Source organism: Kogia breviceps, chromosome 2 (assembly GCF_026419965.1).
Source record: "Kogia breviceps isolate mKogBre1 chromosome 2, mKogBre1 haplotype 1, whole genome shotgun sequence".
In the NCBI taxonomy this organism is placed as follows: Eukaryota; Metazoa; Chordata; class Mammalia; order Artiodactyla; family Physeteridae; genus Kogia; species Kogia breviceps.
The window spans coordinates 171,983,579-172,005,065 of record NC_081311.1 but is presented as its reverse complement, the minus strand read 5'-3'; the positions used below and the strand labels follow the sequence as shown (position 1 = coordinate 172,005,065).

Genomic DNA, 21,487 nt, shown 5'->3' with positions numbered 1-21,487 from the left:
CTGACACCACGCCTCCATGGGGTGCTTAGAGGGATGTCAATCACTTCAAGGGATGCCTGACCCCCAAATGCATCACTGGATACAGATACTTGAGACAAAAAGCCCTTAGTGATTGGCATGGAAGTCATCATAAGGTATCCATGCTTTCCTGCCACCCCTCCTCCCTCACTCCATCCTTCTTTCTCCATCTTCAGCTGGGGTAAGACACTTCTTGAAATCTCAAGGTGGCTCATGCTCTAGTCTTTCATCTTTTTTCCTGGCAGGGCTGCTGTGGTTGAGACAGACCAGCTCTTTGAAATAGAATAAGAGTGGGAGAGCACCATTCTTTCAGGAGGATGAAACAAACCAGATGCAAAAGTGAGTGTGTGTGTGTTGGAGGGATCTATGTGGATATTCCGAAAGAATGCTAAGAGTCTCTCTCTCTCTCTCTCCCAAGCAGCCAAAAAAAAAAAAAAATCATTAGTATTTTGTTCTCAGAAGGTACCTGGAGGCTTTCAGCCCAGGCAACCATCTTTGGAGAGAATCTTACACTTCCTCAGTGGATTCCTAGCAGGAAGGTGAGAAATAAACACCCCCAAGGCTGAGCCCCAGTACACTGACAATCTCGTTCAAATACGCATTTTCTATCAGTGAAATTGACTTCATTATCGAATCTATCCTTCGTACAATATCATTAGGCAATTTATCTCTAATATCCCTCTCCCTGCGTTGTTTAGAGAGGACGAATGGGCAGCAAAGGATTTATCTTCATTATACCTTCTCCTGACGATGCAGCAACATCTGGAAATGCCAGGCCAGCCTATAAGGGTGTATTTGCCAGATGCCATGAATGCTTTAAGGGGTAGTACACTGGTACATTTTTAAAAACGGATAACTTTTTATTCTCTCACAATATTCAAATAAGTCAGGTGAACAGCCATATATTTTAGTGGCTATACATTCAGGCACCCATTAACACCATGAAAGGAAAGCAAATGACCCCTTTCCCCCCACATTTTACAAATGCTATTACAATGATCAATAGGACACCAAAGAATACGTTTTTTTAACCTTCTTACTCTATCCCATCCTAAGCAGGGCAATGCCCAGGGGGCAAGGACGTTTTTTAAAGACAACATTTCATCCTTCTCCTCCATCTCTCCTGCTCTCAACAGGCTACTGCTTTTCCTACATCAGTCTCAGATTTGTTATTCTCGATGACTTATTCCAAGATTGGACTTAACCAATAAAAGCTAAACATTCATTATGAGCTTCTCTTTCATAAGGCAACATGAGACAGATTTGCTTCAGTGCTGGAAGTAGAAATGGTTCCACACGCACCCAATGGCTGTTGTCATGTGACTTCAAAGACGCCCGAGACAGGACAAGGGGTCATGTCTGAGTGCAGTGGGGGAACCTTCCTCTTGGGTCAGGTGGGTTGGGCATGGGCATAGGAATGAGAGGGGCCACACTTCTTTTCACGCGGCCTCTAGTTTTTTAGGTACCTGGAGATGACAATGGTAGCCAACAGAAACCCAGCCAGAGCTAGATAAGGCAACAAAAAGCTTCAATCTCTTCTCCAAGTAAACAAAACTAGTACAGTATATTATTTTCTGGAACATGGAGAAGTAACACAAGAGTTAAAGGGGGCCCTCTCTGAACACACCCCCACACTCCCCCCCCCTGCAATGAGCCAGTCTCTCTCTCACACCCACGCACACACAGAGCTAGTCACACGTGCAAATGTATACCACGTACAAACACACAGATCTGGGTCTCCCCTCAAGTCTCCTGGCCGACTGACTGCCCACCGAGAGGAGGGATGGGATAAGGCAAGGGGAAGAAATAGGGAACCAGTCTCTGGAAGGTAACCAGCTGAGCCTTGAGTTGTGAAGTGCTTAGGGGTGTATCTCTTCTCGTATTCCAAGATGCAGCATTAGAGCTGGGGTGGGTTGGTTTGGAATCAACAAAAGGAAAACAAACAAAAGAACCCAAGGAGGATGGTCAGGACGGATACGAGCGCACAGGGTTTGGGCACCGAGAGAGAGATGTCTGAGCGTTCACACAGAGACTAGGCGAGGAGAAAAAAGTGCAAAATCGAGGCAACGTGTTTGCAGTCTTTCTTGTTTGTTTTGGGTGCCGTCCTTGCTTCGGCCCTCAGCAGTGCGAGCTGCGGTCTTGCTCTAGTTTAATGGTTAGGGTGGGCTCCACCGCCAGAGGGGCCCCGTTGGTGTAGTGGGAGGTTTTGTAGGTGATGGAGTGATCGGTCTTCTTGGCCGCATAGCGGAACCGGTGGTAGTGGAGCACCAGGGCCAGCGCGATGGAGACCAGCACCAGCACGGCGCCCCCGGCGGCCATAACGTAATACCAGTAGGCTGGGATGGGCTGCACGGGCACCGTGTCCACTGTGGGCTCGGCCCCCGGTAGGAGGGTGCCCCCTGGTGGAGAGACACAGAAGAGTGTTGCTAGGCTGAGAGCATGCAGACTAATCCAAAATTAATTTTTAAAAAAGAAAAGAAAAGAAAAGAAACACACACATGCTTTGGAGTGGAGAGGGAAGGAGACAGGGGAATAAGATGGTACTGAGTATTTAGTGTGTGCCAAGCACTTTTCAATGATTGATATTATTTCCTACTTACAACCCTATGAGGTAGGTACTGTCAGACCCATTTTACAGGTGAGGAAATAGAGGCTCAGAGAGGTTAAATGAATGGTTATACAGCAAGCAAGTGGGAAGTTCGATATTCAACCAACCAAGAGCTGTGTGATTCCAAAACTCTTTTCTTCTTTCTGTTAAACCACAATTACTGTATAACATATAGAAGCATTATGGTTCACACACATCACACACACATGCGCGCGTGCACACACACACACACACACACACACAGAGGAATACATGCAAGTAAGTGATGCTGATATGACTTCTGGGATTCCATAGCACTGATTCTCCGAATGGGCGGAAATATAAAATTTGGTCTGGCTGGCCAGCATTCTCAAACAATGTATTAATTAGGCTGGCTAGACTTGAAGGGGAATTCCACTTTGGTTTGCCAAGGCTTCCATGCCCACTGAAAATCAGCCTGGTCTTGTCTAAACAGGTCAATTACCACTGTCAAGCAATGAGTAGTGCATCTTCATTTTTTTAATTGAATGGAGGATTTAAAAAGCTGATTGGAAGGAAGTTGCAACCAAGAAATGTGAGTGCAAAACGAGAGTAGGTATGTGAGAGTGAGAGTAAGTGAGAGCAAAGGGAGGGAGATCATTCTAATCACGGAAAAGACAGAGGACGGAAGAGAAGCTAGCAGAGGATTTAGAAGGCAACCACATTCACTGGCTAGCCTCTGGTTGCCATGGAGATGGATGTTGTAGATTTAAGCCCAGGGTAACTCTGGGGAAACACTGGCTAGAGTCCCATTTGATGCAAAACAGTGCTACAACTTGATTCTCCCTACCATTTACATCAGATGAGAATCTGGCCCAGAGTGGGACTAAGCTTTTGAGCTTGCCAAAACCAGACATGATCTTTACTTCTGAAAAATGATGTATGCTTAACCTATGAAAAATTCCTCCCTAGCTGCCTACATCAAGTAAGGGTGGCCAGAAAGATGTATCCTCTCCATCCATGCGATACCCCAGGTGGGAGCCACGGCCGGGAGTTGCTGCTGCCCTCTCCGTGCACCGTTGGTCCTACTCTGTGGGTGGATCTCTGCTCAAGACTCAGACAAGGCTCATTGATATTTTCATGCCTCCCTCACGAGACGCGCAGCTCTCAAGCAGAACTCGCTCTCATCTTGGTTTCTACCTCAGGGTATGCACCAAGAAGGCTCTCCATAAATGCTCGTGATTAAAAGACTGAACTGAGGTGAAGACTCCTACTTCTGAGTCAGTGTTTGCCAGCTCCTGTAACCCAAACCCCAGAGCACCTCTTTTTGATTTGGGGACTAGCTGAGGGGTGAGTCAGACCTTCTGATGTCTTCCCAGAAGACATCAGAAAAATGAGAGCGTTTTTCTTGGAAAATCTCTCAGAGCCTGCCCATCTTCCCAGCTTTTAAACACTCACTGGTTCCTCTAGTTTTAGGGATCCCCTTCTGCCGAGGTACAGGGTTCCTTGGAGCCTCTTGGCCCATCAGAAGTGCCACGGGGCTGGAGAAGCTGTGACAAGGACGTGTCACCCAGCATACACTCTGGCAGCCTCAGGCACAGCCCCTGGGGTGGAAAGGATCCCAGAATCCCAGGATCACCTTTCTACACTGTCTCCTTCATTACCCGCTACTCTATGCTTGTTTATTCCCAGACCATTTCCATGTTTTAATCATGTCATTACTGTAGCTGAGAAAGCTCCCTTCCTCCTTTTTCCTCCTTCCCTCCTTCCCCCTCTCTCTCTGTGACCAAACTGAAAATTACGCACAGAAGCAGAAAGAGAAAGCGAGGCACTGAAAGTGGCTCCTTGAAATGGCCAGCTCGTTGAGTCACAAGGAACTGGTGTCAACTCATTATTCAGGTCACCAAGAGTATCTGCTGCCTGGCAACCATCCTGCCCCTGGATTTTCATGTGGGCTCAGAAGAATGCACGGCCGACAACAAAGTGTGCAGAGATGGGCTCCAAGTCCCTCTGTGCCACCGCCTCTCCCCAGAGGGTGTCCTCGGGTCTGCCTCTGATTTCGATTTGGCTCCACGGTGAAACCCATTCTCTAATGAGGCGGCAGCAGCTCACCGTGAGAGGAAAGGAAGGCGGTAAATCCACAGGGATTAACTTTCCCCTCTGAAGCGCCTGACTAGACCACAAAGCAAGAGCACACATTTTTGTCAAGCAGAAAACAGCCACAAGTGCTCATGCTTCCACCAACACCGCATAGTCTCAGTTCAAAGGTTTGCTTTCCCTCAGCCAAAATGCTGGTTCTCAACATTAAATACATCCCCTAGGGCTCCACGCGCCGGGGCCGGGGCTTTCATGTGATTCCTAAAGGGCTGCTTATGAGAGAGACAAAGTTGGGGCACGGTGGGGAGGATCTAGGGACCCGCTGGAGAAGGAGAAATTGCACTCAGTGGGGAGGATCTAGGGACCCGCTGGAGAAGGAGAAATCGCATTCAGTGGGGAGGATCTAGGGACCCGCTGGAGAAGGAGAAATCGCATTCAGTGGGGAGGATCTAGGGACCCGCTGGAGAAGGAGAAATCGCATTCAGTGGGGAGGATCTAGGGACCCTCTGGAGAAGGAGAAATCGCATTCAGTGGGGAGGATCTAGGGACCCGCTGGGGAAGGAGAAATCGCATTCTGTGGATTACAGATTCAGAATCAGAGATAGACCCCTGGCCTCAAGTTCTGCTCTGTTTTGGAAGACAAACTCCACTTTATTATAAAGCCCCCTTCCCCTTTCCCGCGAACACTTTCCTCCCCAGAAATGATTGCCATGTAGAAAATTTTAGTGACGAAAGCCATTTGGTGGGTGTCACATTGGTTCCTTAAACTTTTTCCTTGGACAGTTGTTTGGAGAAATGAGAAAACATACCATATGAATTTGTGCTTTTATTGTTAAAGGAGTCAGAAAAGAGAGGATACACCTAACAGCCCTCCTCTCACCCCTCCCCCCTTCAGGCAATTTTGATGACCTGCATGAGGGCCAGAGTTTCTTAGGACACTCTCCAGCTAAAGAGACTCAGCTCCCACAGGCTGGTGGTTCGCTGGTTTGAAACCTGGCTCTGTGGCAGTCTTCAGGGGCTGTGTGCTAACGAGGCTGTGGTTTGTTAGCCAGAGAAAAGGAAGGTAATAGATCAATAGGGGTTAAATCCCCTTTTTTTTTTTTTTTTTTTTTTTTTTTTTTTTTTTTTTTTTTGCGGTACGCGGGCCTCTCACTGCTGTGGCCTCTCCCATTGCGGAGCGCAGGCTCCAGACGCGCAGGCTCAGCGGCCATGGCTCACGGGCCCAGCCGCTCCGCGGCATGTGGGATCCTCCCGGACCGGGGCACGAACCCGTGTCCCCTGCATCGGCAGGCGGACTCTCAACCACTGCGCCACCAGGGAAGCCCCAAATCCCCTTTCAAAGCGCCTTTCCAGATAACAGCAGCAATCCCAGGTATGTCCGACAGATGGATGGATGGATGGATGGATGGGTGGGTGATTAGATGAATGAGTGGACAGATGAATGGAGGAATGAACTTTGGACCTACATTCAGACTCCCTGGAAAAAATGTTGATGACCTAATGGTACTTCATAGAATAGTTATTCTTGGAAAGTGTTAGACTCTGTTAGCTCATACCATGCCTCTAAGTCAAACTGCAAAAAGGTGCCCCCTTTGGGCAGACGCTGCCCGCACCAGGTACCCAGGTTGGTGAGTGGCTGCATTTTAGCCCCACTTGCCCCCCTCGGCCATATGGGATGGCTGGGCCTTTGCTTCACAACACAGGAACCAGGACCATGTCCCCCAGGATGGCAGAAAGAATGCAGGTGACTTCAACCTTGCCCAGCACTGGTGATGTGAGGACCTGGATGTCCCCTCTGACTGTTCTAACGTCCCCCACTTACTCACATACTTTGTTTTCCCCCCAACTGAAAAATGCTTTCAACGCCTCTTCTATTATTCATTAATTTCTACCTTCTAATTTTCCATAAAGTTTTCTCATCGTGTGAGATAATGAGAAACAGAAATTTAGTCAGTAACTCCGAGTGTATTTGCAAGGTTGAGCAGGCTTCCACCTGTAAAGTTCTGAGCCCCCTGGAGAAGGCGGTAATGTGAAGGTGGAGAATTTGAATTTTGAGAAACAAATTCTAAGAACCCATGCATGGAAGGAAAATATGGCGGAAAAAATGACACTGTCAGTAGCTTTCTTCCATTCCTATTGTGCAAACAGGGTCACAGAATTAATAAGCAGTTGGGAAATGTGGCCATAACTACAGCTATAATGACTAGACACTTCCGGGGTGCCAGGCATTGGGCTATACGGTGAATCATCTTTATGCTTCATGACTTTCAGATGGGAGAGCTGAGAACCTGAGAGGATAAGTGATTTTTCTCCCAGTTCTATACCTGTAGGAAAACGGAGGAGGAGGGCGGGGGGCAGCACACAGTGAAACCCTAGAGATGGCTCAGAGCCCTCCGAGGAAGCTCACACCGCTGGGAAGTGGCAGGGTCAGGCCGGGAAGCACGTGGGCCAAATCCTCCGCCCGTGCTGGAACCCAGAGGTCAGAGAACCAAATCTGGCTTGCCGCCGATTTCTGCACGTCTTGGAACACGGCCACCCTCATTACATGGGGCTTCTGGCTACTTTCGTGCTACAGTGGCAGCGAGTAGTGGTGACAGAGTGTCATAAAGCCCGACGTATTGACGATCTGTCCTTCTATAGAAAAAGTGTGCAGACCCCTGTCCTAACCACGTAGGGATGGAACACGAAGCAGCCCTCCCCGTTCTTGCCTCTTACTTCTGTCGGAAGCTGTCTGAGGACCGTCTCAGTCAAGGTCTCACTGAATCACCGGAAAGAGGCAGCATCTCCTACAGCTAAGTTTATGACACGTCCTCCGGACCTGGAGGAGTCACCCAGGTTTCCAAAAGAAATGTTTCGAAAGACACCAAAGGTAAATCACCTCTCAGAGGGGAAAAAACAAAAAGGCTCATTGCAAGTCAGAACTGTTTCAGGCCTGGCCTGTCTGCAGTCTTTTATGCATAGGTTGAAAACGAAGAGCTGGTGAAGGGGCATTGCAGATGAAAGACTTTACGTAATTTGTGAGATTAAACAAACAAAAGAGAAGGCTGGCCCCTCTAGAAAAGTTTACAGAAGAGAGGCAAAGAATGTGGTCACGCCCACTGATCTGGTGGGAAAAAGAATGCAGAAGTGCATAATTTCCCTGTGAAATGACTCTTCTGGGTTGCCTCGCACTCGGTGTGTGTGGGGATCACCCGAAGGTTTCCACTAGGTTAGCAGGAGACCTGGTGGTCTCCCACATCTGTCTAAACCCCCTTAAACTCAGATCTGTGGCTGGCCGAAGTCTCAGACACTTGTCCTCTCTTTGGTGGCACTTAGGCTACTCCTTTTATTTATTTATTTATTTTTAACATCTTTATTGGAGTAGAATCGCTTTACAGTGGTATGTTAGTTTCTGCTGTATAACAAAGTGAATCAGCTATATGGGTACATATATCCCCATATCCCCTCCCTCTTGCGTGCGTCTCCCTCCCACCCTCCCTATCCCACCCCTCTAGGTGGTCACAGAGCACTGAGCTGATCTGCCTGCGCTATGCATAGGCTACTTCTTTTTTTTTTTTTTTTTTTTTTTGCGGGCCTCTCACTGTTGTGGCCTCTCCCATTGCGGAGCACAGGCTCCGGACGCGCAGGCTCAGCGGCCATGGCTCACGGGCCCAGCCGCTCAGCGGCATGTGGGATCCTCCCGGACCGGGGCACGAACCCGTGTCCCCTGCATCGGCAGGCGGACTCCCAACCACTGCGCCACCAGGGAAGCCCTAGGCTACTTCTTTGAAACTAAGGCTTGTCCTTTCTGTTCCTGGAGAGAGGAGAAGTCAGCGAAAAGAAATTCCTTCTCCCCTTAGAGGAACTGACGTGGGCAGCTGTTTAGATGAATGGTAAACATGCCGGGGGGAAGGAGCGCGTCGGGCCTCTGCGACTTGAACCTCACAAAGGATGCCTCGGCACCCCCTCAGGCGAGCAGACACAGCCAGGCAGTGAGCGGGTCACACACTTCTCATCTCCAGGTGTCCCGGCTCAGCAACACCTAGCCCCGATCTGGCAGCTGGGCACGTCAGGGGGAGGGGGCCAAGGAGAAGGAGTCACACCCCACAGCTGTCTATCTGGAGCCCTGGCAGGGTTTAGGAATACTTCTCCCGCCTTTCATCAGGAGATTACTGCAGGAACGCCGATTAACCCTCACTGTGTTTCGCAAGTGCTTCTAGTCGAGAGAGCCAGAGAGCCGCGGGAGGGGGGCACGCCAAAGAAAGAGGGAATGGGAATTTGAGGCCAGCCCCACGTGCTGTGCCCTGGGATGTGGCTCATCGCACTGGGGGACAAAGCCTCGGGAGGCAGCCAACTGGCAGATCGGCCGGGGAAGAGGGTGGGGACAGAGAGATGGGGGCGGGAAACGGCGGAGGTGGGCCAGCTGGTACCACACAAACAGAACTGAAAACCTGATGCACAGGGTCAAACCTCAGCCAGCTCTGTCATTAGCCCCAAATGGGTCCCCTCTATGCCCAGGAGATAGCCTGCGCTGTCCTCTTTCTCCTGGTTTTACCTGGCTGAAAACTGCCGAGGACTGCACAAGGTGAGACCCAAGAGATGGGCCCGACGGCCCTCAGAGCTGGTCTGAGGCATAAAACCCATGTTCACAGGCTTGAACAGGAGCTACTGATGTTCCCTTTAGCACCCATCAGTGGTAGACGCAGCACTTCTGAATCCTTCACTCTCACTGCCTGCCCCCATGCCTGGGATTTCCATGGGTCTCTGACAGGTAGGGTACCAGACTCTGTCTCTTTGCTCCGGCTTTGTTCAAAGCCCACAGCCTCTAACATGAATAAGAACTCTTGCTTCCACTGCGACCTGCTAAAAATAACTGGCTGGTTAACAACTACAGAACTTTCTGATTATGGGCTTTATATATTTTTACTGGCTTCCTCATTACTCTTTTTACTTTTATTGAAAGAAGAAAGTGTTGGTTAAGAAAAAATAATCCATCACCTTAATTACACCCCTTTTCGGTTTTCCCCCATCCCCTGACCCCTACACAGTTTTTCATTTGTAAAAAAGCTCAAATTCTAGAACAAGATACATGATGGCACTTTGTCTATAGCCAGTGCTTTTAAAAAAGAAAAGGAAGAAAGAAAAAAGAAAAGCACACCCAGGCTACATTGTTTAGAACAACAGCAAAAAAAAGTCTCTTTAAACATCACACGACAACGTAGCTTATTCACTCTCTCCTCCTCATCCCTTCTCTACACGGCTCTCTTTTTCTCCGTGGCTTGTTTCTCCTCACTACTGACTCATACCCCGGTATGCAATCAAAGTATACACCCCAAGCAGAAGACACAAGGCGATTTGAATGAAAAGCAAATGTTCTATGGCAAGAAATGAGTAAGTGGCAGAAAATGAAAGACACTTCAAAATATAAAAGATCAAGACTATCTAATAAGGTCCGGTCCAGAGGCCACTTTTTTTGCCTTTCCTTAAAGATTTACCTGGTACACATAGATCTCTCCTAAAGAATAAGATTGCTTCTGTCCCGTGGTTAATATATAATGGAAAAGAAAAACAACCCCAATTCAAAAAAACATACTAACAATATATACGCCTGTTGTTAATATCGTTTCACCATCAACTTTCCATATCCTGCTTGCCCAAACCTGATTTCTCTGTTTCTCTTTTTGAGTGAAAGCCTGGTTTAATCCCCAAGGGATGCACACCCCCAGCAAGAGAGGGCTGCTGCTGCCCTGACCAGAAGACGTGAGTAGTTTAGATGGAGCGAACGGTCCGCTTTCCTCTCCCAAATGGAAGGCTTTGCTCAAGTCAAAATCCAGAGGTGCCTGCTGAGGTCAGAGGCGCCTCAACCCAATAGAAGCCTCCCTGGCCCTGGGTTCATCTGGCTACCAAGTCAGAGTTCCCTGTAAAACTTGCCGATGTAATTGAAACCGTCCATTCTCAACTCCTATCCTGCTCTTGACTCCTGAGCCAAGTCTCTGCTCCCCACAGCTTGGTTTCCTCCTTCCAAAGACGCTCGTTATTTCTCAAGACAACAGCCGTAGGCCAATCCATGCCACTCGTGGGCTGCCTTTGCTTAACCCCCAAAGCAGCCCATCGGGAGTGCACTGGAAATTCTTACCTTCGAGTCTCTAAGCCCTGTGTTTATTTTGGCTAACTGAGCACTGAGGCTCTGAGGCTGTTTTATTTATATATATATTTTTTACAAGAGAACACGACTGGTCTGTGACACTCATGGTAGACACAGCCTCCGGGACAGCACATGTGCCCTGGTTTGTTTATTCTCCTACAGAAGCAAAGCGCTTAGCCACCGTACGTGTCATTCATGGACCCAGACATGTGTGCTCACACAGCACAGTGTCTGCAGCAGCGGCTGTAAGTCTGTAACCAGCCTTTCCTGGGAGCTTTGAGTCTCAACGATCAGTCAAAGTCATGTGAAACAACATAAGCAAGTTTCACTGCCCGAGCGTCAACGTTACCTTGGGTCCCGAAAGTTAGAACTTGAATTCAACTCTACTCCAAGCCGTTCAGTTTTGATCTCAGCTTTCCTTCCAATACTTTTAGATTCACATTAACAACAAATGCACATGAATACTCTTAATACTTTAAAATGTACAGCGGAGGGAGGGGGGAGTGGGTATGGGGTTTAAGAGGCGAGGAAAGGTGAAAAAGAAAGAAAAGATATTCTACGTAGGTAGGTCTGCTATTCCCCGTGCTGCTGTCCTCTTCCTCAGCTACTGTCTCAGGGCTGTGGCTGAGTGGTGGCAAACTGGGTGAGATGATTTGGAGCCAGAGAGCACATCTAGGTGGCAACCCAGGAAGTCATCTCTCTCCAGCCAGAGCTGGACAGATTACTGAGAGTGAAGATGATGAGTCTAGACTTCAGACACAAAAATGACTTCCCTTACCTCTGAAATGCTGTCACCTGTGGGGTTAAGGCCAGCCAATACAAACAGAGCACCGAAACCCTCACGACGGTTTGCATAAAACGGGTTCCGTCCTTAGGTGAGGGTGAGTGTCTCTGAGGTGTGCTTTCCCCCGCAGCCAACTCAAGTGAAGCATTTATAGAGTGGCTTCTAAATGCTTAGCATTGGAACCCGGGTGGAAATGTTAGCAGCGTCAACCAAGAGGACTGCAAAGAGGGTGAAATGTGAAATCTACTGCAGTAAACAGCACAGACATTAGCATCCCCAAGTTTGGAGGTCTTTCTTCTCTCCCTGGATAAGGCAAGCATCCCACATTCCTCTTTCTTGGCCCTGCTCTCTCTAGTTACCTTATTAGGGATAAAATGCCCTTTTCTGTTCTTCCGTCTTGTATTTCAAGTGCTCTAACTCCAGTCACCAAATGAGCCTCCTTCTTTCCTTAATCAGACACCAGCTCCTGAGTTTTGCAACTTTCCCCCCTTTGGATTATCATTCCTTGTGTGTTTCCCCTAACTTTCTTCCCTCACAAAACTGCCCACCAGTGTACCTCACTGAGGGTTAATTGAGACCGCTGCCTTGGTACCCTGTGACTGGAAAGAAACCATCTTCAGGCGAAAATAAGTCATTGCCACCTCATTTCACTTTTAATTTACTGCTGACTTTTTTGTTGTTGTTCAGTCTCCCCACAGCCTCTCCTTTCTCACCACTCACGCATTTTCAGGCTCATTGCTCTCTGCTGGACAGTGCAAGGCTGAAAGGTTTATCTGTAACCTATTTGTCTCTATTACAGGTTTCTAAACTTTAATTAAAGAAGACACAGTGAGGGTCTCGATCCCCCTTTCCCTGCATCTACAGGTGTTGTTGGCGCCATCTAGTGGTGAGAAGGTGTGGCATCTATTTTCTCTTGTGAGCTTTGTCAAATTTGGAGGCTTATTGCCTCCACCAAATTCATATCACATGGGGGGAAGGAAAAGGCATGCAGAAATTTAAAAAGAACTTTTTTACCTTTAAAATCCTCACCTGCAAAAGCTGAGATGGGTTCTGGAAAAAAAACAGAAAAAAAAAAAATTTGAGTTAGATAAAGGGAAGAAATAGGGTGAACAAATGGTATGAGAAGATGAATTTCATCAAGCTTTTTTATACTATCCCACGGAAAGTATCCCACGTCCTCCACATGCTCTAGACCATGTCTAACACATCATCATCATCATGGGGGCCGGGTAGGTGGGGAAAAGATTCTCAAAGTTGCTTTGGAACAAAAAGTCCTTTATAGAGTAATGGGTCCCTGAAGCATTGTAATCAGTCACTTACCACTGATTACTTTCTCAGAGCCCGGATTACTTTTAGATGCCTGGGGCCCCGAGAATTGCCTGAAGAGACTAGGGTGGTCCCAGGTGCTCTGACATCATCAGGCACACACCCACCTGGGACCCACGTGCCAAGAAAAGCACTTGGTGAGTTATTATAGTTACTCTGCAGACTGAAAGTAGGTCTCGTTCCTTCTCAGGATTTCCTCTTGCTTTGGGGAATGTCCATGGCTCTGATGGGCCCGTGGGGTGAACTAGGTAAAATGTGTGCATCTCAGGTGGGCTGGCTGCTCAGCACTTCTGTCCAAGGTGACAGTGTCCTTTCTATGCTGGTCACCTGGCATGCAATGTGTAATCTTACAACTCTGGCGTCTTGGGCATTAGAGGTATTAGCCTCAAAGCAAAATCTGAACTCTTACTTCACATGCCATAGCTTGCCCTGCAATTCATTCATGTAAAAGAGCTACTTGGGTAATTGTGTTATCACTCTGATATAACACATGTACTATTTTTGCTCACCAGTGAAGGCGTCCATTAAATCCATCAAACCTTTCCATCATGTAATTCTGACTGACAGTTGCTCTCACCCTCTAGCATTTTCTTTGCTAAAAGCTGGAGTCTGATGATGGGGTCTTGGCACCCTGAATCTTCATATACTTAGTGTGTGTCTATTTCTGAATGGGAACGGGGATATAAGATTTCACCTCATCTCACCCCTCTCCTGTCCTGAATGCAGCCCAAGCTATAACTGCACTCACACCTCGCCTCCTGCACAGACTGGAGCTGCCCCCCTCACTGGGTAAGAGCTGTATTTGAAAACGATGTGCTGCCTCTTCTTGTACATCCCAGCCCTCAGAAGAGCCACAAAGAGACAGATATTCACGTACCCATACAGTTCTCCAGCGGGACATCGGTGCTTATCCGAATGTCATCAATGGCAATTTCTCCCGAACGTCCTTTCCCTATAACTCCCTCGAACACGATCTAGAAGCCGGAAGAAAAAGAGCCATGGTTAACTGAGCTTCCTCGTCCAAACAGTGCAAAGATTTCCAATTTTCTGTTAACTGCAGCTTAAAATGTATGTGTGTGTGTGTGTGTGTGTGTGTATGTGTGCGCGTGTGCGTGCATGTGCATTACTGCACCTGGTACACATCTGTTGACCACATGGCTATGGTGCTTGAAATCTTAATTTTAAAAGAGTTGGTTCAAATCAAATGCATATTTGAGGTGATGTAAAAAATAACATATATAACAAAGTGATGGATATTGTTGTCCAGTAACCAGAATGTATTGACTAAAAGGACCACAATCAGAGCACGTTTAATGGAGAACTGAAATTTCCCTAGCCATTTTTGATAATTTTTCTCATAAATCTTTCAAATGCCCAATCCAGGTATTTGGAAACTCAGAGGACACGAGCAGGTGGGGATAAGGTGAGAAATGTAGTATATAGGTTTGTGTCGCCTTGGGGGTAACACTGTCGTATGGCTCCATTATTACAACGAGAAGGGAAGTGATTTTCCTTCACCACTAGTTTACTGAGCACCTACTACGTGCCAGGCGCCATGACAGTTACAAAGCCTAATAAGACAAGACCTTCTGACCAGGAAATCTCACCGTTTAGTGGGCGAGACAAAAACGCCAACAGGTACTAGCAACACCAGGCACTGAGGTTTATAAGTGGGAAGGCAGGTGTGGGGAGGGGAGGGACTCAGGCTGCCTAACAAGCTCGAGAGTGACTGCAGGCTGCACACAGGAGCCGCTCTGCTCTGTGGTCTCCATTCCGCCCTCATTCTCACCCTCCCCAGGCTCTCTCTGCAAACGAGCACATGTCCTCTGGCAAGCTGAGCGAGCAGTTGGCTGCCTCACCAGCCATCTGTTGCTGCTTCTGGTCTGGGGAGGAGCAGGTTAATGCTTTGGCTGGTTCCCAGTCACCTCGTCCACAGTGTGCCTTACGCCTACCCAAGTTTCAGCCCCAGCTGTGCATACCCATCTGTGCTTCGGGCTCTTGCTCTGTGGGGCAGAGATAATAGAACTCAACTCCTGGAGCTGCTGGGAGAGATACCACTCACTTAGGAGTCTCTCTGGTCCGCTGGCCACTGAGCACCAACAGCGCCCCCCCACCCCCCACCGGCCCCCAGCCTTCCCGTGTTCACACTTGCTGGGACAGGGGTTGGGAGGCTGTTTCCCTCTCCTCCTCGGGAGTCTGAGGGGCTCCACAGGCTTCTTCCCTTGTGTGTGGAGGGTTTGTTTGTGTTTATTTCCCTGGCTTCTGCGTCCCTTTGTCAGCCTACCTGATAGCAATCTAAAATAAAATGGAGAGAAGAAACATTTGTTGGAGAAGATTTCAGCAATATAAAAGGCGATCGGAGGAACAAAGAACCAAGTCTGGGTGTAGAGATAGGCACATTCTGAATAACAAATAAGAGTGTCATTTAGTTGCCATGGCAACGTGAGAAACACAATGAAAACAGCGGCGCTTCACCGCGTTCCCGAAAGATGAATGGGCACGGCCCTTTGAAATATTGAAACACAGATCACAATGATTCCCTCTCGGATCTCCGCAACGGACTCCCGTCGCCACCCGACCTGGTACTCCATGTCGTAGCTGGGCAAGATGATCCGCCCGTGTTTCCACTCGCCGCCCTGGTCCTCGCGGATGACCCAGAGGAGCTTGCTCTCCTGGCTGGCTTCGCGCACCACCTGCAGCGCCACCCCGCGGCCTCCCGTGGCTTGGTACTGGAACTCCATGCACACGGGCCTCCGCGGCAGGTGGACGGGTGGGCTGATGAGCCGCGCGTACTGGCCCTCTCTCCCACCATCACTCTGCAGCCGCAAGAAATTCTTGTCATCTGGGGGGAAACAAACCCAAACAGAGGTTCCTGGTAAATGCTTGGGAAAGACACCAGTTAGCAGATGTGGTCCCTCCGGGGGGAAGCTGGGGCAGAGTCTGGGTGTCTTTCGTTTATCTATGAACTAGTTCTCCAGGCCCTGTGCCCCTTTCCTAGGGCTCTGGAGCCCGGACTCAAATGCTGAGTCCTCTTGAGGCCCTTTCTTGAGTCTTTACGTCAAGAAGGTCCCTCCCTGCCTATTTCCCTGCATCACTTCTTTTGTGCCTTTTACATATGGCACCCGGCGCCGCTGGCTGTAGGTCTTGGCTGGTTGTATTTGTACTTGTCTTTCCCCCTAGATTCCGAGAGGCCAGACCCACGTTTTACTCATCATCGGCTGACCCAAAGGGCCAGTGCACTCTGATGAGCTGGATAATAAAGGGGTGAAATGGCTGCTAGACTAGAGGATGTTTCTGGCCAGGTGGTTTATGATTCAAGCCTTTTATCATCTTGGCTGGGCACTGTCCAGATGGAAGACATTTAAAAGCTTCTGTCTCTGACGGTGCTACTGGATGGTGCCTGGGCTCTAGTAACCGCAACTCGTAAGACTCATCCCTGTTCAAGCAGAACAGGGAATGGTGGCAGCACGGGTGATTCAGGGGGCCTGACACCCCAAACCCTTCCCTGACCAGCCTGGGGAGGCCTGAACTTGGCCTTCCTTAGAGAGCCAGGCAAACACAGCCCCAATGAAAACAAGTGCTGTCATCATCACTGACAAAGGCTAAGTGTTTAGCACAGAACATACACATATTGGGAAGTGAAGGTTTCACCCATCCAAATGTTTGAAGAGCGTGTCTTTTGGCCGATTAGCTTTTAGATACATCAGGTACTGTGTGGGAGGCCGAGTTCCTGTTCCTGCTGGCAGACCCCATGCCTTGCAGACACAGGTCTGGGGACCCGCACCAGCAAATCCAGGTCGTGCAGGAGCATTCCGGCCACCTGCACGGAGAACAGGATGGCATCTGAGGAGAAAATCTCACAGCCTCCTTTGGGCCCTGAAACATCTTATGCTGAACACTTCTGCAAGATGGCGGGGGCACTTTTGCACCACATACCCAGCACATCAGACACCTCAGGATCATGTTAATCTGAGATGTGGGCACAGAGCTTTCTTACTCAACAGGGACTGTGAACATCCTGGGATTCTCAGGGAAGGACAGGCGGGCACTCCAGAGCCCCGAATCAACAGGGTACTCCGGGACCACCGCTTGGCTGCCGTTATTCCTGCTGACGTCATCTTTGTATGAGAGCGGAGCCTGTAACAGTCATCCGTGGCCCAGAAACGGCTCTTTCCTCTCCTCCTCCTGGCCATGTCTCTCCCTCCTCCCTGTCTCCCCTATGTCCCTTCTGGTTATAGATTCTCCAGGGTTATTGTTCTAGAAGCTACCCTCCCCTGAAGTCAAATTAGACCAGCTTAGGATGCATAGTTGGGATTCCAGTTTGGGACTCCTTAACCATCCAGAACCACGTTGGTCTAATATCCCACAACACGGGACCCCTTCAAGGCCAAAGTCAGCACAGATAAGTAGGCAGCTGTCTGGAGCAGAGACTTTTAGTGATGGTGATCTGCTGAGGGAGGAGACACTGGTGCCACAAGCAGACACGCAAAGAACTTCTGAACCTATGTTTCTCCTATCAGATCTCATTACTGCCACTATTAATGGTAATGATTATAAGTCATATTTGCATAACGCTTTACAGGTTACAAAGCATGTTGATATGCATTCATAATTTAATCATTGCTATATGCTTGTGAGTGAGGTCTTACTAATCTTACTTTGCACAAGATGCAGAAACTGAGGTTCAGAAAGGTTCAAGTGACTTTCCAAGGGAGAGAGGCTAGTGAGTAGCAGAGCCAGACTTCACTCCAGGTTTCCCCACATTCATGCAGTAGGCCCTTCACTTCAGCTGTGACCCCAGTACCTTGTCCCAAGTCCGTGTAATCAATCACATGCTATTCAAGGCAAACTGGCTTCTCTGCTGAGAGCTGTTGCCTTTTCTCCATGTACCTGTTATTCTCTGCTCCCCGACCCCCATCCCACCCCTTTTGCTAGTTCTTCTCCTAACCATCATGGCACATTTCAACATTAATTCCTCTCTTCTCTCAACAACTCGAGCATCTACTGACCACATCCCTGATTTCACCTTGTTTTAAAAAAGACTGGAGGCCATTTTTCATGCGTTTCAGCGGGTAAACACCCACTGCCTTGTAATGTAATTTAACTGTTTGGTGTGTGTCTTTCCTATTGCCCTGGTTAGATGTAAGGTCCTGGCCTTACACATAGAAGGGTTAATAATGCTTCTTCTCCCTGCCCCTAGATAGTGACAAATATATGCCACCACTCAGGAAAACTTTGTTCCCATGAATGAATGAATGACAAACACATGGATAAAGAATGCAGTGAGGCTGTCTATTGGAAACAAGAACAGAGGGGGAAACATCTGGCCTCTGGTAATCCCTCAGGTTCATATAATCTCCTCACACTTACCTCCCATTCTACTGAGCCAACAGCCTTTTTTCAAAGGTGAGGTGATTATTTTTTGAGATGCTCTGCTTTCTATTAAGGGACATTTATACTGAAATATGACTATGTATAAAGAAAAAGGTACAACTGCTTTTGCGAAGTGAATATACCTACAGTCAATAGGCAGATCCAAAATCAGGGTGACCTGTGGAAGCACCCAGTCCACTGAGCTACCAGTGAGAAACCCCCAAATGCTCCCAAGCTCCAGTCATTTCCAAGCCTTTACTGTTTCCACTCGCATATAAAGGAAACCAGATTTCAGAGACTTATTATTCAGCCTTCTTCTTCCTTCACAGTTTCACAAATAAGACCCACTGGCTGCCTGCAAATTGCTTGGCAGGAATACTGTCACTTGTGTGAATTTACATTCTTAAGCAGCAGGGGAATCATAGCATAATGGTTAGAATTTAGTAAGTAAAATGTGTGTGGAGGTGTAAAGAGCGGGGCTGGCTGGATTTCATCTGGTCTGTTTTATTTACCCATCCTGTTGCTAAAACTTCAGGCACGATGAGGCCAAAGGTTTCACAGATTGCCTCTCCCGGGGACCTGAGCTGGCCCCCTCCTCTCTCCCTCCCTTTCCTCTCCTCTCTTCTCTTTCTCTCACAATAAGATGATAATCACTGTGCATGATTTAAAGGACCACTGGAAGACCAGGGAGTTAATGCTGGTGGCATGCTACTGAAGGATCGTAATTCAGTGCTGACATCTGAGCTAATCCACTAGTTTGCAGAATCTCAAGACAAGCAGGCCTCTGAATTTCACTTAGTGAAATCATTTGTGCCCCACTTGTCTGTTAAGTGCTATGAGCTTGAGGGAAGAAAGATGGTATGTAAATTTAAGGAATTAGCAGTAGACATCAGTCAGAGGGACGCTGAGCTGCAAAACGTCCCTGCCTGTCACTGAGAGAGGACTGATTAGAAGCAGGACATCATGAAGGAATGGCTTTGGCCAGGAAAAGCCCAGAGATGGGGAGAGGAAGAGTAGAGGCAAGAGAATTGTTGTGACCTGAGCATCTCTGTGTGCCAGATATCACATTGGCGGCTTTGTTGCCTTCTGTAATCTTCCCTGTGAATTAAGTATTATGTTCTCCATTTTTACCAAAAAGGAAACAGAGGCTCAGAGAATTGAAGTCATGTGTCCCAGACCACTGCTAGAGAGTGATGGAAGTAGGATCTGAGCCCCGAATGGACTGAGTAAAATTGCCAGAAACTCGCCTCTCCTCTGGGCTGGAATCCTAATGTTCGCTAGTCTTTTAAAGCCTCAGTCTTCCCATCTGTGAAATGGATATAATATATAATATATAATATATTATATATATAATATATATTATTATATATTATATATAATATAATATATAATATATATTATATGTAATATATATTATTATATATATTATATAATATATATTATAATATATATAATATAATATAATATAATAAACAGCAATACTGCATAGGGTCGTGAGGAGGAGGAAATGGAAAGAGCCTTGTAAGATGCTTTGCATATGAACAGGGACACAGTAGATGCTCCATAAATGCTCTGATCTTCATTTCCACTGCCATCACTAAACCTACTGACTCCTGTGCTGGCCTTTTTGTTTCTTTTAGAAAGAAAAAGGGAGGACCAATCCAAGACTCAAAGGAAGTAAGACTTGGCTCAAAGACAGTAAAGATGTTCTCTGGAATAAGATGGTTCCCAGATCCATCCTAACCCCAGAAACCAGCCAGCCTCAAGCTGTACATCAGACACTGTCTGTCACATGCTTTTGGGTCAATCTACAGTAGATGAAATAAAATAATACATGATTCTGGAATGAGAGTGGGACCTCAAAAGACCATTTAGATGGGGCCAGCCCTGCTGCCCAGAGAAACCATGCTGAAAACATCCCCAGAACAGCTTTCCACCCTTTGCTTTAAATTCTCCAGAGGAGGAGTTTCCATAGGCCATGCTGGCAATGTGTTTTCTGGGTCACAGCCCTAACTGTCAGAAACTTCTTAACTTCAGTTTTCAGTTTTCCTGCTGTCATTTAGACACATGTCCTCCTTTTATTCCCGATGGAGTGCAGCCAATTTCTGTCCTCTGACTTAGAAACATTTTCACTCGTGAAGAATTAAGACCCCGGTCTTCACTTCCTCAGGAAACACAACCCTTGCCTCTTTAAATGTCCGCTTTCCAGGGCTTTGATTGTGGCAGGTCTCTACACTGACCCTTTGCCAAGCTAAGTGCTTCAGTTCTTCGAAGTCATGGCACCCATATATGTGCTGTGAGAGAAGCACATGTGCTATCAGTGAGTCTGTTCTTCTAGAACATTCTAATTTATGGCCTACCACTGCCAAACACTGAGGAAGTTTTAACAGACAGTGGCTGTTGGTGACTTGATAGAGCAAAGGCTTGGCCTGGCATGGGTGGGCTACTTTATTGACTTACTTAGATTTTAGGGAAAAAGCCCTTTGGATTGCTAAGAGGTCCCCAAACATGACAATTGGCCAGCTGAGAATCAGCTCTACCTGCTGGAGGCTGTCTTCTTGTTTTTGTAGCTGATGGCAGTGATGTCGGCAATGGATAGCTTCCAACGGGAAACAATGTAGAGGAGATACATTTAGCAGCAGAAAGAGAATGAAGAAAAAATGTTCCAGAGATACAATCCCTCTCCCCACAGACCTGACACGTTTGGGAGGCGTTTTGCTAGGTTCTTGACTCAGAACATCTGTTGTTGCCCATTACGCAGGGAAAACAATTGCATGGGAATTGAACAACAGGAGTTCAAAAGGGCAGAGAGGAAGTGCAGAGGACAAGGTCATTCAGCGTCTTAACGTGCTGCTGTCTCTAGAAAGGGTCTACCGACATCTCACCTGGCGATTTATGACCACATCTGGCTTCAGCTGATCACGTGACCACTTCTGGCCCAACAGCAATGGAATCAGTGGTGCCGACACCTTACCAAACCCTGAAATAAATCACCAGTCTGATCCTCCAGGCTATCGCAAAGCCAAACACACCATCTGTCCAACACACGTATCTCCTGGCTAGCATCTTGCCCTCCTACTAGAACCACCATCTGAAAGAATATTTAGTGCTGCAGGAGATGCAGTCTCTTTGTATAGGTCATGCTTAAGACATGAGTCAGCCCCTCAGCTGGCCTCCCAAGGTCAGACTATCTCTGCTA

At 47.8% G+C, this 21,487-nt stretch overlaps 1 protein-coding gene across 4 annotated transcripts in view; it reads right to left on the bottom strand.

Annotated features, from left to right (window-relative positions):
* The window catches only part of NRP2 (neuropilin 2), a 118,654-nt gene that overhangs the window by 19,744 nt on the left and 77,423 nt on the right, over window positions 1-21,487 (bottom strand). The window contains exons 13-16 of one of the 4 annotated variants that reach the window (XM_059054044.2): window positions 15,495-15,757; window positions 13,793-13,889; window positions 12,619-12,639; window positions 858-2,417 (exon numbers count right to left, since the gene is read on the bottom strand). In XM_059054044.2, coding sequence (XP_058910027.1) covers window positions 2,137-2,417; window positions 12,619-12,639; window positions 13,793-13,889; window positions 15,495-15,757 — 662 coding nt within the window. In that variant the 3' untranslated portion in view covers window positions 858-2,136. Of the gene's footprint in view, window positions 1-857; window positions 2,418-12,603; window positions 12,640-13,792; window positions 13,890-15,494; window positions 15,758-21,487 lie in introns of those variants that run through there. The other 3 variants (XM_059054043.2, XM_059054042.2, XM_059054041.2) reach the window with 3 other exon arrangements.